At 44.3% G+C, this 16254-nt stretch overlaps 1 protein-coding gene across 2 annotated transcripts in view; it reads right to left on the minus strand.

The window, feature by feature from the left end:
• PIK3C3 (phosphatidylinositol 3-kinase catalytic subunit type 3) overlaps positions 1-16254 on the minus strand; it is a 117737-nt gene that overhangs the window by 91768 nt on the left and 9715 nt on the right. Inside the window, exons 5-9 of one of the 2 annotated variants that reach the window (XM_081212736.1) lie at positions 12976-13002; positions 6744-6830; positions 5156-5251; positions 1262-1333; positions 88-192 (exon numbers count right to left, since the gene is read on the minus strand). In XM_081212736.1, the coding sequence (XP_081068862.1) occupies positions 88-192; positions 1262-1333; positions 5156-5251; positions 6744-6830; positions 12976-13002 (387 nt within the window). The remainder of the gene's footprint in view (positions 1-87; positions 193-1261; positions 1334-5155; positions 5252-6743; positions 6831-12975; positions 13003-16254) is intronic. The other variant, XM_081212737.1, reaches the window with a different exon arrangement.

Below are 16254 nucleotides of genomic sequence, written 5' to 3' on the forward strand. Positions count from 1 at the left end.
CACACAATGTCTTGAGTTTGCATTTCAGGAGCTGCCGGTCAACAATACCCAACATCCGTTCAAAGGTGTGGGAGAACAGCAACATACGTTGAGCTGATCTCGGGTAGCAGCGTTGGGCTTGAGATCGTGGTCAGAAGGTCCGCTTCTTAAACTCCGAGCAAGCTTGTGGTGTTTCCTCTCCACTAGGTTTTCCTTCAGTAAACAAAAGTTAGTTGAGAGAGAAGGAATAAGTGGAAGTTTAAGGAAAAGGAGGGAACATTTTATCATATGTGGTGGGATTGTAAGGTAATTAAAAAATTTTGGGAAATGATATACAATGAATTGAAGAAAATGTTCCATTTAACATTTGTTTAAAAACCCGAGGCATTTTTGTTGGAGATCGTAGGGAAAGACCTGCCAAAAAAGTTGAAAAACATTTTCATGTATGCGACAACGGCCGCGAGAGTTCTGGTAGCACAAGGATGGAAGACTGAAGAAACCCCAACTAAAGAATCATGGCAAGAAAAATTGATGGACTATGCAGAACTGGCAAAATTGACATATAAGCTACGGGACAAGGATAACTGTGACTTTAAGGATGAATGGGAACCTTTCACAAAGTATCTGAAGATGCAACAAAGCGAACTGGACTCCTTGGCAGGTTTTGAATGAACATTCACAATTTTTTTTACTGATAATAATCAGCTAAACAGTTTGAGGATCTATACAATTTTGTAACATGCAGAAAATAGCATTATTGGAGAAACCAAAGACTGGAACTGAGGGAAGTCGGGGGGTGGGTTCTGTGGGGGGGGAGGGGGAGGGAGGAAAAATGGGGAGGAGAAATAAGGATATGTTTTTGGATAATTTGTTTTGCTATAACTTTGAATAAAAAAAATTTAAAAAAGAGAGAAGGAAAATAACCTTGCATTCACACAACAATTTATTCCGCTTCCTCAATGTTCCCCTAGTGTTAACTTCTGCATTATATCTGAGTGTTTGCATGACTTAAAAGCCACCTTTAGAAGCTATCTGAAGACAACCCTGTACTGGAAAGTTTTTTGATGATTTATGTTCTACTGTGTTTTTAATATTTTGTTGGGAGCCATCCAGAGTGGCTGGAGCAATCCAGTCAGATGGGTGCCATATAAATAGGAAGATTATGATTACTTATGGGAAACTGAGGCATCCTCATTTGTACATTAAGGTGCATGAATACACACTCCCCATTTCAGCATACCCTTGCCGTTCCACGGACTACATTGTGCAGAAAAGGACTCACCATAGACATCTGTGGATCTGGAACCTTGACGATCTCAGAGCTCGTTAAAATGGGCGACGACTCATCACCGTCCTAAGTCACAAAGAGAAAGGAACATTACCGGTAAATCTCTCAGCTGATAAAGATCAACACAGCTTGTCAAAGGGACTTAATGTGTCCCAGAGACAAGATTTGGAAACTCAGCTCTTAAGCCGCGGTACCTTGAAGAAAGCCACATGGATGGAAGTGAGGGGGAACATGGAAATCTGACCTTGTGGGGAAAGAGACAACACAACAAAGCAATGGAACGGAAACACATTTTGAAATACGCAATGGCTAGGATTTGTTTTCGAATAATCTAGCAGGTTCATCAGTATAAACCCAGGGTGAAGGCTATTTTAAGAGATTTCCCTTCCCTTCTGTTTTGAACAGCAAATCCCCAGCTCATGCACATCTTGTTGCGCATTCATGAGAATGCCATCAGAGCAAAAACCACACGTTCCCTCTCCATTTTCATGACACAGAGAGCAGGACTATAGCAGAGCATACAGTCTGTATTCTGGTCTTCCTCCGAAGGAGGTCCATAGGGGAGCACCATACAGAAGGTGATCCCAGTCCATTCCCAGTTACATCAGCCCTGTAAGATAGGCTAGTTTGAGACAGCGAGAGAGACTGGGTCATCCAAGGCCCGCCCGATTTGCTTCGCTGCTTGACAGGAGATTCAAACTCAAGTGTTCATTTTGGCCCTGCTAGGACCACAAAACCATCAGTTTCAGCAGCAGTTCAGGAGTCACAATAAACCAAAAACAGAAGGACGCGGGTGGCGCTGTGGGTTGAACCACAGAGCCTAGGGCTTGCCAATCAGAAGGTCGGCGGTCCGACCCCTGGACGGTTAGTCCAGTCAAAGGCGACTATGGGTGCAGTGCTGATCTTGCCTTTCAGGCCGAGGGAGCCAGCGTTTGTCCACAGACAACTTTCCAGGTCATGTGGCCAGTAGGACTAAACCACTTCTGGCACAACAGAAACACCATGATGGAAACCAGAGCGCATGGAAATGCCGTTTACCTTCCCACCACAGTGGTACCTATTTATCTACCTACACTGGCATGCTTTCGAACTGCTAGGTTGACAGGAGCTGGGGCAGAGCAATGGGAGCTCACCCCGTTGCAGGGATTCGAACTGCCGACCTTCTGATTGGCAAGCCCAAGAGGCTCAGTAGTTTAGACCACAGTGCATACTTCTGTTGTCTCCTGTGAGAGACGAATGCCAACCATACCTGAGACCTTTGGCTGATGAGATTAAAGGAAACATCATGTAATCGTCATAATAAGATGCTATAAATTACTCAAAGAAGAAAACAGCAATGGTTCTTTAGCCAATGTGAGAATGATAACATTACTGAACTGTTTGGAATACAAATCCTGGACTGTGTAAAAGCAACCAGAATGAAGAAATATTAAGAAGAGCAGGGTCTCAGATACATTCTGCACCCCCAGATAGTTTAGGGGCATCAATCGTCTGCATCTTATGCAGCTTTGCCTACATGAGTAGTGAAAATAAATGAAAACTGCATCCCTTTAGTCCAGTTCCCAATCAATATAAGGTTTATACAATCATTTTTCTTCTTGTCTGCTTGCTTACTGCTTATTTATTCCTTATCCAACTCTTCTTCACACACTCCCACCCAGCTGAAAACAACAGGATTCTGGAAAGCAGTTACTGACTGGGCAACAATCAACATTCCTACCAAAATACTCTTGAAGCTACCAGCATGAGTTTGATCAAACTGCGGGAGGCAGTGAAGGACAGAAGTGCCTGGCGTGCTCTGGTCCATGGGGTCACGAAGAGTCGGACATGACTAAATGACTAAACAACAACCAAAATACTAGGATACTAGATTTTGTTAAGGGCTGGAGGAAGTTAGGAAGAGGCCAGATCTTCAGTTAGGGTGGGAAACAGCAAGCACTTGATTTAAGTGCTTGTTGATATATCTGCCAGAAAAAACTATCAGTGCAACCACACACAGAAACAAATGCCATTTCTAAGTTATGTCATTTTCAAAGGCGCTATATCATTATATTACAGTGCTTTAAGTTGCTTTTCCCACTCTTTAAATTTCAGATTATGATTATGAAGGTAATGAACATGCCTTACAATTTTGCGTCTGTGGTTATAGTTATGCCCCATGCCCTGCCACTCTAGGTTTGCAAATGAGCAAAGTCAAACCTTTAATAGAAACCCAAATTAACGTACATCAATTGATTAATGAAATAATTAATTACTTTAAAAAATGTATAAGAGCAAAACCATGTAACATGCCCTTTGAACATAGCCCATGCATTTTTGTAAAGTGCATCCTCTCCAACACTCTAGTCATTTGAAATAAAAGAGTCCTGCAAAACTTACCGTATTTTTCGCCCTATAGGACGCACCGGCCCATAGGGCGCACCTAGCTTGGGGGGGGGGATAAAGGGAAAAAAATTACCCCCCCCAGGCCCGAGCTTCCCCCGACCCCCAACCCCAGCTCCCAGAACAGGAAGATGCAGCTTGGGCAGCTTGAGATGCAGCTTGGGCATCACTCTGGGAGCTTGCGGGGCTGGGGGAGGGGGAAGCCCTCCGCCAGCCTTCTAACCAAGTCGGGGGACAGCGGGAAAGGCGCGCTGCGCCTCCCCGTTGTCCCCCGAGTTTGCAGGGCTGGCGACGGGGAGGAGCAGGCTTCTCCCCCCCCCCCCGCCAGCCTTCTAACCAAGTCGGGGGACAGCGGGAAAGGCGCGCTGCGCCTCCCCATTGTCCCCCGAGTTTGCAGGGCTGGCGACGGGGAGGAGCAGGCTTCCCCCCCCCCCGCCAGCCTTCTAACCAAGTCGGGGGATAGCGGGATGGCGGCGTTCCGCCTCCCCACTGTCCCCCGAGCTTGTGGGGCTGGCGGTGGGGCTCTCCTGAAGCTTGGAGAGCGAGAGGGGTCGGTGCCTGCATTCGCCCCATAGGACGCACACACATTTCCCCTTCATTTTTGGAGGGGGGAAAGTGTGTCCTATAGGGCGAAAAATATGGTATCTACACAAGTTTTAAAGTTGTGATGGTGGTATTGGAAGACACAAGATCTACCCACCTTGGAAGAATGGCAGATGAAGGTGATAGACTATATGGGATTGGTAGAAATGACTGGCAGAATCCGAGACCAGGGAAAAGAGACGGCGGAAGAAGATTGGAAGAAATTTAAGAACTATGTTAAGAAACATTGCAAAATTAATGAGTGCTAGAATGATGTGGTTTTAGAAATTAAATGGAGTACAGCTGTAAAGATTAAGTTAAAAGAAAAGAAAGGTTGACAATTAGATAAAATTAAGGGTGAGGATTTGCTGAACTAAATATTTGAAATGGGAATGCAGAAAGGGGAGGTATGAGGAGGTCGGTGAAGTAAGTTTTAAGAAAATAAGGTTCTGAAATTATACTTGTTCTTTTTTTGTTTGTGTTTGTGTGCATTGTTGTGTTTGATATAATTTGTGAAACTTTAATAAATATCTTTTTTTAAAAAATAAAGTTGTGATGGTGGGGGTGTTTATTAGAAGGGGTTTTTTGGGGGGGTGGATTGAGGGCAGGAAACAAAGGAGGGAAGCTGGGCCGGTGAATCTGAAGATTCTTAAAATTACTTGCACTTATCAAAATTCTATAAACCTGAAGTGCATTACATGAATGACTGGAACACGCAATCACAAGACAGCTTCTGTGTTTGATTTGCATGCTCACATAAGTGTCTACCACCTGGCAGCTGTGTCTGCTAGACTGTCCTGGAAGGGCGGGGGAATAAGTATTCCACCGCCACCCCCAACACGAGGGGAAACATGCAAATTTGTTTGCCTGGCGCTTGAGATGCAAAAATAAACAAAAACCTAAAAGCTCGTGAAAGATGCGTACCTTCTCGTAATAAACTATCCCGTATTCTTTGTCATCGCATTTTGCGCAGCGGAATTCAATCATCAGATACATAAAGTTGGAACTGCGCTTCTCACTCTGAAAGCAAAGAGAGAGGGGGGAGAAAGAGATTTAATGCCAGGATAAACTACACTGAGAAAGAAACACCCGTTGTTTATGGAATGGGGAAAGAATGAATGATCTCCTGCGCAGGCAGCTTATAGATCAGATCTCAATGCTGTTGCTGCAGAACCTTGGTTTGTGGTAACCCAAAACTGGGACAGCTAAACTGACTGAAACTTCGAAAGTTGCTACAAGGAAGGGGTTTTTTTGGTGAGGGGAGAAGCACAATCATGGCAGGCTGTAGATATTATAAAGCATGGAGGTTTGGAGTCTCTGCTTCTCTGTAGACCCACCAATCCCATGTTTTGCGAACTTTGTTCTCCAGTTGTTGCTGGACTGCAACACCCATCATCCCTGACCACTGGTCCTGCTAGCTACAGGTGATGGGCTAGACTTGGACGACAAGTCTGAGAAACACTGCACTAATCTGTTGGTTATTGGGGACCCACTATCAGGTCACAGCTGGATCTAAGTTGGGTTGCAGGAGAAGCACTACAATGCAAATATATGGTAAGAAAGGGGAAGAGGTGGGTCTCCAAATTCATGTGTTGATTAAAGATGGGCCCCTGGTGAGAAAAGACTGGGGACTACTGCCCTAATGTGTCTCCTCTTTTCCAGGCTAAACATACCCATCTCCTTCAACCGTTCCTCATCAGGCTCAGTTTCCAGACCCTTGATCATCTTGGTTGCCCTGCTCTGCACACGTTCCAGCTTGTCAATATCCTTCTTAAACTGTGGCACTCAGAACTGGACACAGTATTCCAAGTATGGTCTGCCTTGGGCAGAATAGAGTGGTACTATCACTTCCTTTGATCTGGACACTAGACTCCTGTTGATGCAGCCTACAATCGCATTAGCTTTTTTTGCTGCTGCATCACATTGTCGACTCATGTTAAGCTTGTGGTCCACCAAGACCCCTAGATTCTTTTCACATGTACTGCTAGTAAGCCAGGTGTCCCCCATCCTACATTTGTGCACAGAAACTGATCCATTTCCAGCCTTTGAAGTGAAAAACCTCAGAGTCCAGAGGGCTGAGTCTTTAATTTAACACCCTAATCATCAGAGTTGCAGTTTTTGGCTCTATAATCAACCCCCAGCCCTTGTTTTTCCCCTCTCTTCCGTTTTACTTTTAAACTTTTTTTAGTGCTTCCTCTAGTGCTGCATCCTGTTGTTTTAAAATTGCTTTATCTCGTTATCTTATTGCTCTAACTCCCCCATATTGCGAGGTTGCAAGAAGCAGGGCTGGGCTGGGCTAAGCACCTTGCCAGGCACTGCCAAACGAAAGGTCGTGTCAAACTTTATTAGATACAAGCTATAAATTAAGGAAGAGAAACACCCTAAACATTTGCATGGAGTGCGGGTGGAGACTGGGTGCACCCTCTGAATTACAGACATCCTGGTGCGCCGAGGTTTTTGCATCAGCAAGGCTCGAAAGCTCATTAGAATCTCAGTGCCCCCTATGACCTACCTCATTGATCATCTCGATCTCCCGAAAGGTCAGTCTGTCCAGCCAGTCGACTTTGACCATGTGGCCTTGTCGGTGAGATTTGGTGAGCTGCCATGGGTGGAAAGAGAAAGAGAGAGGTGTCATTCTGAATTCTGATCACAGAATCGTAGAGTTGGAAGGGATTTCCAAAGGTCATTCAGTCCAACTCCCTGCAACGCAGGAATTGGTTGTTTTGAAGACAACCGAAAATTGCTTTAAACTAAATATACATGGCATGTATTTCAAGCCTCGGCAAAACAGTTCAGCTGCCTTTATAACAGCCAACATGTTCCCAAAATTCAGAGCATGTTAATCAAAGGAGCTGGGGGGGAGATTTAGTTAACCTATTCAGAAAGGTCACAATCCACCTTAAAAAACAGTGTTCAGTCCCAAGGGCTTTGATGGGAGAGGTGCTCAGTGGAATTCTGAGCATGTTTCCCCAAGAATTAATTACCGCACAGAAAGTGTGCTTAGCATTGCAACTTTGCATACTCGATCTCTTTCTGGAATCCATGAGACTGGAGGTGGGGGAAGCATTCCCAAATTGTTCGTTACAGAGCACCAAGGCTGCATTGAGATGGCAGTTCGTTCCATTACTCTGCCATTTCTCTGTTGATTTCCGCATGTCAGTTGAGCTTTCACACAACGCACCAGCCAACTTCTGCAAATATGGCAGAATGCAAAAGAAGTTGAGCACTTCCAGGAAACAACTTGCTTGCAAACTTGCAAACAGAAATGAGTGCTAAACTTGTGGAACATATTCCCAGGAGTAGTTTCCCTGCGGTGTGAAATCTCAAATACAATGCTGAAACCAACAGCTGGGGGGAATGAAAGAAACTGTTGTGTGGATGCAGCTAACATTGGTGATGTCAGGAGTCATAGGGATAGTATTCAATTAAAACATTGCATAGATTAAATCATTGCATAGTCCATGAATAATCATAGCTTAGAGGTCCCGGGCCCTAAGGAAGTCAGATTATCCTCCGCCAAGGCCAGGGCCTTCTCAGTGATGGCTCCAACCTGGTGGAATGCTCTGTCCCATGAGACCAGGGCCCTGCAGGATTTAACTTCCTTCCGCAGGGCCTGTAAGACAGAGCTATTCTGCCTAGCCTTTAATTTGAATTCAGCCTGATCTTTTATTTCCCTTTTCTTCCCCTCCCTCCCCTTTTTATGAAGATCACCCGCTCTGAGACCCCACAGCTAATTCTCCCCTGGTCTCCTCGCTGGCCCAAATAGGACTAACTTAGCCAGCTAGCCCTGGTGATCATCTAATGTTTATTGGATGGATTTCCCCCCTAAATTGATTTTTGAATTCTGAATTTATTGTTATTTCCGTTTTATACTGTATTTTATGCTGTTTTTGTTGCATTAATTAAGTGTTTTAAATTTGTTATGAGCCGCCCTGAGCCCGGTTTTCTGAACCAGGAAGGGCGGGGTAGAAATAAAAATATATTATTATTATTATAGATTAGCACAAATGCAAGAGGATTTTTCTCCCTCCTGCCCCTGTGCATGCTCCATGCCTTTTCCAGATCTGCAGGAACTCCCAGCACAGATTTAGGGGGCGCATGGGGAGCGGATGGTGGAAAACATTGTGTTGTGCATGGATAAATCTTTGTGTTAATTTATCCATGCACAACACATTCACATGAGCACTATGTTGGATAAAGCCCAATATTACTTGCAGTGAACTGGTCTCTGGACATAAATTAAAATGGCAGGGAAAGTGAGCCTCAACCATCTCAGTTGAGCCACATTCATGGGTCTTCCCCAGCAGCTGGACACAATATCCCTTTGCGAGATTCAGAAAGGTAAACCCACGCTGTGTCTACAATCTCTGAATCCGAGGCTTCCTTTAACTCTCGCAAAGAGTGGGCTTTGACACAGTTCTTGCCCTTATTGACGTTTTAAAGGCAGCTAAGTTAGCTTCATAGGTGAATCATGTGTTGCGTCGGCGCAATACCTGGTGGGTGGAAGATGCGTGAAGGACCGAATTTAAGTTTGATTAGGCCCTAAGCTACTGAAGGTAGCTGTCTTTTGTCAACAAAAAATTGTCGCTGTTTTTTGTGTGTTGAATATATGCTATATGGTATTTTATGAACCTAATAGGTATCTAACTAGTGACATTTTAGGGAGCAGGCTAGCAGGCGGGGCCCATTACTTACGTCATAGGAACCTACACAACACAAAATACCGTTGCTCTACGTAGGTTTTATTTTATTTGTTTTTTATCTTATATTTTGGAAATGTACATCCAGGTGTTTTTATTCCTTTAAATTTTGGGGGGCCCCCCAAGAGAGTGGAGCCCTCAGCTATAGCTTGTTTAACTTATATGTCTGCTCAGTCCACAAAGAGGGTTTGGATTGCAACCTACCTAAAGATTTTCCTTTTGCAGAAGATTGGAAAACATTTATTGAATACACGGGGGGAAACTGTATGCAGCTGAAAACGCTGGCAGCATTAAGATAAATTCAACCGAGTAAATAATTTTTGATGGATGCAAAAGTGGGAAATTGATTTGAACGGTTATGCAGGGATGTAAAAGATGTAAAATGACCCATGGAAAGAGAAGAACGGAAGTCACTGGGTATTTTAAATTTTGCTAAATGTTTATTTGAAATTGTAAAACAGAAAATGTAATTAAAAATATTAAAGAGTAAAGGTTTTCCTTCTGCAAAACAAAAACAAAACAAAAAACATGCAATAACCCAGACACCAAGTCTAAAACAAAAGCGTGAGATCGACCCTGTATGAAGATTTGCAGATCTATAATTTGTGGAAGTAAATTCTGTGCTGCAAATATAACCTTCACCTCAACCGTCCTCATTGCTAAGAACAATGGCTGAACCTTTAATATTTATCATTTATGTTTTCAAGAGCTTTGTTAATGTAGAACAATACTCAAAATTTACCGAATTAGGGGGAAATGGTATATAATGAGATGGTTCAATTTGCACAATGCAGCTCATCTGCAAGAATCAGCTAGGGCCAGAGAGTGCACTTGCTCAATCAAGAGTAATACACACTTCCAAAGGCCCCAGAGAATTGGGCAAAACAGCCTCAACGAACCCCCACTGTGCCTGCGTCTCAGAAGGGGACCCTCTCTTGGTAGCGTCGGCCCCAAAGGCGGTCTACAGAGGATTTCAACAAAACGTGCGAGACAGAAACACACATGCTCCACTCCCCACCCCTGGTGAACTCGGCCCCAGCGGCCACGTATTATGCTTGACAACCACTGGATTTTGCAGTCCCAGACACACAGCCGAAACACATTAGCATAATATCGCTCGAAACAAGACGCACTCGGGGATAGGAGGCTCGAAGCAAACACCAATCCATACGGGACAAGAAACCACGCATGCCACTCCTGGTGTGAGTTTTTAGTCCGTATTATTATAAAAGGCAACAAGCCCAATGGCAGGGAAGCAACGACAAGGGAGGTACCACTTCGTTTAACTCTCCTATGGTGGTTTTTTTTGGGGGGGGGGGAGGTCACAACTGACCCACCAAAGCGTAGGCCAAAAGTGCACTGCTGCCCCCTGTGCCACATGCATTGAGTTGAGGCATTGGGTTGACCGTTCTCCGTGGTTTCAGGCACCACTCCCATTTCCCATGTCATGAAAATTAGATTCGGGCCAATCAGACCTCAGCTAAACTGAATTTGGGAAGGTGGAGTATTGGACATCAAAGGCGGACTGGGTCTGAATGACCCCAATGTGGGGAATATTGTCCTTTAACATAACAATCACTATTTCATGTCAATACCGTAGTTAGGATGTTGGGACTGCTGTATTTCTCATCCTGATGCTTTGCTGCATTTTACTTAACATCCCCTAGTCATCTGAGTTAGAGGAGAAGATGCATAAGTAATGGGGTCTGAGAGACCCAACAGAAATTAGGCCAATTGCATATCAACGGCATCCCAGGTTGTAGCGTTAAACCTTTCTGACCACAATCATCCATACAATATATCTTTTTCTTTTCACATATACAGTCATACCTCGGGATAAATATGCTTCAGGATAAGTATTTTCAGGTTGCGTGCTACTTTCGGGTTTTGCGCATGCACAGATGGTCAAAATGACGTCACGCGCATGCACAGAAGTGGTGAAACGCAACCCGCGCACATGCAGCCGCGTCTTACGTTCTATTCAGGATGCAAACAGGACTCTGGAATGGATCCTGTTCGCATCCCGAGGTACCACTGTACATAGAAAATTGGAATCATTGTTCAACGTACTATGCATTCAGACCAGAGGTTTTCAACCTTTCTGGGTCCATGGCTCCCTTGACCAACTATATTCTTTTTGTGCCACCCCTGTGGGGCTCAGGAGTCCAGTTATGACCCCCCCTTGCCTGCAAAGCTGGCATTCTCTCACCCTTTTCCCAACACCCTCCCTTGTGGAGTGTGCCTTCACCCTCTGTCCTTGGGAGTGCTTTGGGCATCTACTGCCGCCGCCCCTGGTCTCTGAGCTGCCCCCCCTGCCCCAAAGACAGGTGCCCCCTCACACTGCCCCACAGGAGCCTGGGAAGCACCTTCTGGCCAGCCCCAGAGGCACAACTCGCCTGGGGACCTTATAGCCAGGACTGCTGCAACAAACAGCTGTGTGAGCCTTTTGGAGACAGAGACACAAGAGGGTATCAGAGGAGGGAGGGAAGGAAAGAGGGACAGAGGCCAGTGTTGCCCGCGGCAACCCTGACCATCCTTAAAGGCACTTCAGGGTGCTGCGGCACACTGGTTGAAAACCACTGCTTTAAACAACGCCACATCATGTCAGTTCTGTGACAACGAAGAGCATGGCATTTTCATATGGAACCTATGGAACTCCTTGCCCGTGGATAAGAACCAGTGAAGGCGGTGAATGTCCTGTGTGAGTGTCTGGAGGTGGTTGGAGGATGGATGGTGGCTAACAGATTGAGGTTGAATCCTGACAAGACAGAAGTACTGTTTTGGGGGGACAGGGGGCGGGTGGGTGTGGGGGATTCCCTGGTCCTGAATGGGGTAAGTGTGCCCCTGAAGGACCAGGTGCACAGCCTGGAAATCATTTTGGACTCACAGTTGTCCATGGAGGCGCAGGTCAATTCTGTGTCCGGGGCGGCTGTCTACCAGCTCCACCTGGTACGCAGGCTGAGACCCTATCTGCCTGTGGACTGTCTTGCCAGAGTGGTGCATGTTCTAGTTATCTCTCGCTTGGACTACTGCAATGTGCTCTACGTGGGGCTACCTTTGAAGGTGACTCGGAAACTGCAATTACCGGTAATCCAGAATGCGGCAGCAAGACTGGTGACTGGGAGCGGACGTCAGGACCACATAACACAGGTCCTGAGAGATCTGCATTGGCTCCCAGCATGTTTCTGAGCACAATTCAAAGTGTTGGTGCTGACCTTTAAAGCCCTAAATGGCCTTGGTCCAGTATACCTGAAGGAGCGTCTCCACCCCCATCGTTCAGCCTGAGAGCCAGTGCCGAGGGCCTTCTGGCGGTTCCCTCATTGCAAGAAATGCGGTTACAGGGAACAAAGGGACTTCTCGGTAATGGTGCCCGCCCTGTGGAAAGCCCTCTCATCAAATGGCAAGGAAATAAGGAGCTATGTTATTTTTAAAAGACATCTGAAGGCAGCCCTGTTTAGGGACGTTTTTAATGTTTAATGCTGCATTAGTTTTAACACTTGATTGGGAGCCGCCCAGAGTAGCTGGGGAAACTCAGCCTGGGTGGGGTATAAATAAATTATTATTATTATTATTATTATTATTATTATTATTATTATTATTATTATTATTATTATTATCTCATACATTTCAGATGCTTTTGAAGGATGCAAGCTTTCCTCTGCACACAGCTGTATGCTTTTCTGAAAAACAGCCTAAACACTTTCCACAGCAATTCACACTGTTCTTATCACTTACATTAGGTTCCTTATGACTCAACCGTATATAAATTGGCAAATAAATACATTTCGGAAAGAAAATGAAACGCCCTGAGGTTAAATCCAGGCCTGTCTGATCCGTACCAGCAATTCATAAAGTTCATTTAGAAGCATAGGCGGGTTAATACACACTAAGGCAGCTTCAGAGCAGTGTTTTGCAGCATAATATATGCAGCACGGAGAAAGCTTTCCAGTGATTAAGACGTTAGTCACCCGGAAGTTGCAACATGCATTTTTTTTTCCAAAGACAGACGCCAGCAAACCGTGGCTTCTTGGTGTTGCTACTTACTTCCTCCAAATGTTCCTTGCCAGAGGCCTACATTAAAGAGACCCATTCATTAGTTGTCAGCTGTGAAGGGGCAGCCATCTCTAGACCATTAACCGGAATCTAATATTCTGCTTTCTCAGAAATTTTGCATCACAGCCTAATTGGCAAAAGGGAATTCCATCTCAGCGTAACTCTATTGCAGTATTAACAGAGATATGAAGGGAGTCGAAAGCGTGAGAAAATAGGATGTTGCTGTACATTCACAACCATCCATTTAAAGAATTACTGTATTTTCTTGTGTATAAGACTAGGGTTTTTTTTATTAAAAAATAATGTTTAAAAATTGGGGGTTGTCTTATACACGGTCATATCCTCCCCCTATTTTCTTAATTCGGAGACCCCCAAAATAGGCGGTGTCTTATACACGGGAGCGTCTTATACATGGACAATATGTGGTCATTTATGGTCGTATATAGTATATAGTCATGGTTCCCCCAAAGAATTATGGGAAGTGTAGTTTGTTAAGGGTGCTGAGAGTTATTAGAAAACCCCCATTCCTGTCCCACAGCTGAAATTCCCAGAGTGGTTTAACAATCAATCTTTCTTCTCCAGGAACTCTGATGGCTAAATCGCTCTGGAAACTGCATATCTGTGCGGGGAACAGAGATGGGTGTCCAAACATGTCTCACCACCCAAACTACAGCTCCCAGAATTCTTTGGAGAAAGCCACATATGTTCAATATGGTATCATAGTGTTTTAATACTGCAGAACCTCGAGGAACCAAAATGCTTTTCCTGTGCAGCATGAGCAGGAGCAGTGAACGATGTCCTAGTCAACAGTTTTTGCTCGTCTTCACTTACCCCAAGCTATTCCCCTGCTCACAGCTGTGAAGAATATCCCTCCGTTATGAATGGTCCATGTCACCATTAAGAAAAAGAGGTAGGGACTGGCCAATATATATGTGGAGTGACTTTTGAAGGTCTCAGAATTCTTAACCTTGCTCAAGGTTGTCTTCTGAACTAGCCAGATGTTTAACTGAGAATCAACCACAGTCTGTCCATCATTTGAAGAATAAGCCTTTAGAGCTGTCTGTCTTGCCCCTAAGTGGCAACTAAACATTCTGTTTTGCTGACTGCAACCTTGGTCTAAGGAGCCATTTGGTGCCTAGCTTATATATCTGAGTTTCTAACACTGAATAGAATCATAGATTCATAGGAAATAGATGATGATGATGAGGTCCCAAGAGGTCCCAACCAAAGAGGTCCCAACTTAAGTTGACAGAATATGCGCAACTTGCAGACTTAGCATACAAAATAAGAGAACAAGAAGAACATACGCTTAGAGAAGATTGGAAAACGTTTGTTGAATGTATGGGGGAAAACTGTGAACAGCTGAAAACACTGGCAGCATTAAGATAAATTCAACAGTGTAAATAAGTTATGATGGATGCAATAATGGAATGCTGAATGGTATAGTTTCTGTAAAATATGAAGGGATTTATGATATGTAAAATAAAATGTGGAAAGAGAAGGGAATTCGTGATATCTTAAGGATGTAAAAATGAGTACTTTAAATTATAAAACAGAAAATATAATTAAGAAGTTGTATACAAAAGAAAAGAAAATAGATGATGATGATAAATGGAGGGCATTGTTGTTGTGGCCTATGTCAAACCAGCTGCTCATCTAGCTCAGTTCAGAAACAAACCCTGTCTGAGTTTGGTAGCATCTGAGAGTAACTAGACTGCTGTCTCCCTCTCCTGTTCATAAGCCAACTGACACAGCTGCACATAGACTTCACATCCTCTTAAAAAGGGACTGTGGCGACATCTTAAGGAGAATCCCAAAATCACACGTGCTTCTGTGGCTAGGAGTCATCTACTGGGCGGGGCAGAGAAAACGTCTCCAGGCACCAAACCAGTTCTGGTCCAATTGCTTATTCTTTTAAAAAGTCTGAATGTCAACCGAAGGTCACATATGTCTCCTTTTGACAATATCGTTCTCTCCAGATGTCCAGATGCCCTTTCATTGCAAAATGGTTCGCTTTCAAAGCAAAAACTTCTACTCTGCTTTAGGGAAGGGACCTTCCTTCGCAGGAATGCCCCAGCTGGTGAAACTATAAATCTTATACTCTGCTAAGAATGTCACCCAAGGCAGACATAAAGTGCAGTGGTTCTCAGTTTGGTGCTCCAAAGGCACCCATCACCTAACAGGAATGGGGAATCTGAGGCCCTCCAGAGGACCGATGGCGAGGATAATGGGAGTCACAGTTTGCCAAAATCTGGACTAAGAATCACATAGCTTTGCATTTGTGTTGCGTGATTTATGCTGGCATGGAAAGGAGAGTGAAGGATCTCCACAAGTCAAGTCAATTTGTAAGAGTCCTGATTCACTCTACTCCCGTAGAAGAGATTGTCCAAATGCTTTGAAGTCCACCTCTGCAAGAAGACAAAGGGACTAGCCACTTACTTTTTTAAAAATCGACTTTTGCTAGACACCCTAACCAGCTTAAAATACTTTTACTAGATTTTACAGTTCCTCCAAGACTAATTGTTATATTTGTTATACAGTTCCTCCAATACTATCTGCCAGCACAGAGTGGTAACAGGGATTGGCTGGCCGATGCCGCACACATTTCCTTTTGAGTTCAACCTCGGCAATGTCGCAGTGACCTACCGACTAGAAATGTGTGGATTATAATGCTCTCTTTTGTATTAGAATCCCAAGGTAAACTAGCTTTATAAGAGGTATGTGCAACTTTAATGCAAGTTAGTTTATTGCCATGGTAAATCTCCAAAAGATCAAACTGACATATTTATAGCCCCGTTCCAGATATTCACTTCAATTTGCACAAAGCCATGGAGAGTTGCCTTGAAACCATGAAATCTGACATCCATATTTTGTAAAAAGGAAAAAGGAAGGGGGAAAAAAGATTTAACAAGGTCTATTGAACTTGGTGCCAAAAGTGAACGATATGAAACTGTCACAAAAGCAGGAATCGACACCTCCCAGAGTGCAAGGGGAAAACACTCCACCAGATCTAGGACCTCAGACCCAACGTGCGGGATGGAAGGTGTTAGTACAGCTCAGAACTTCCTTTCCAGACTGGAAGGGGAATAAGGAGACTTCCTATAGTTCAAACTTTCTAATATAGGGTGTAAAGTGAGTGGCTAGAGAGTTACTACAGCTCAGAGCTTCCTGCCCAGGGTAGAACGTAAGAGTCAAGGGAATTGCTACAGCTTAGAACTTCCTTTCCAGACTGGAAGGTGAATAAGGAGAGTTACTACAGCTGATCGCCAT

This window comes from Podarcis bocagei (assembly GCF_964188305.1).
Source record: "Podarcis bocagei genome assembly, chromosome: 11".
Taxonomy (NCBI): Eukaryota; Metazoa; Chordata; class Lepidosauria; order Squamata; family Lacertidae; genus Podarcis; species Podarcis bocagei.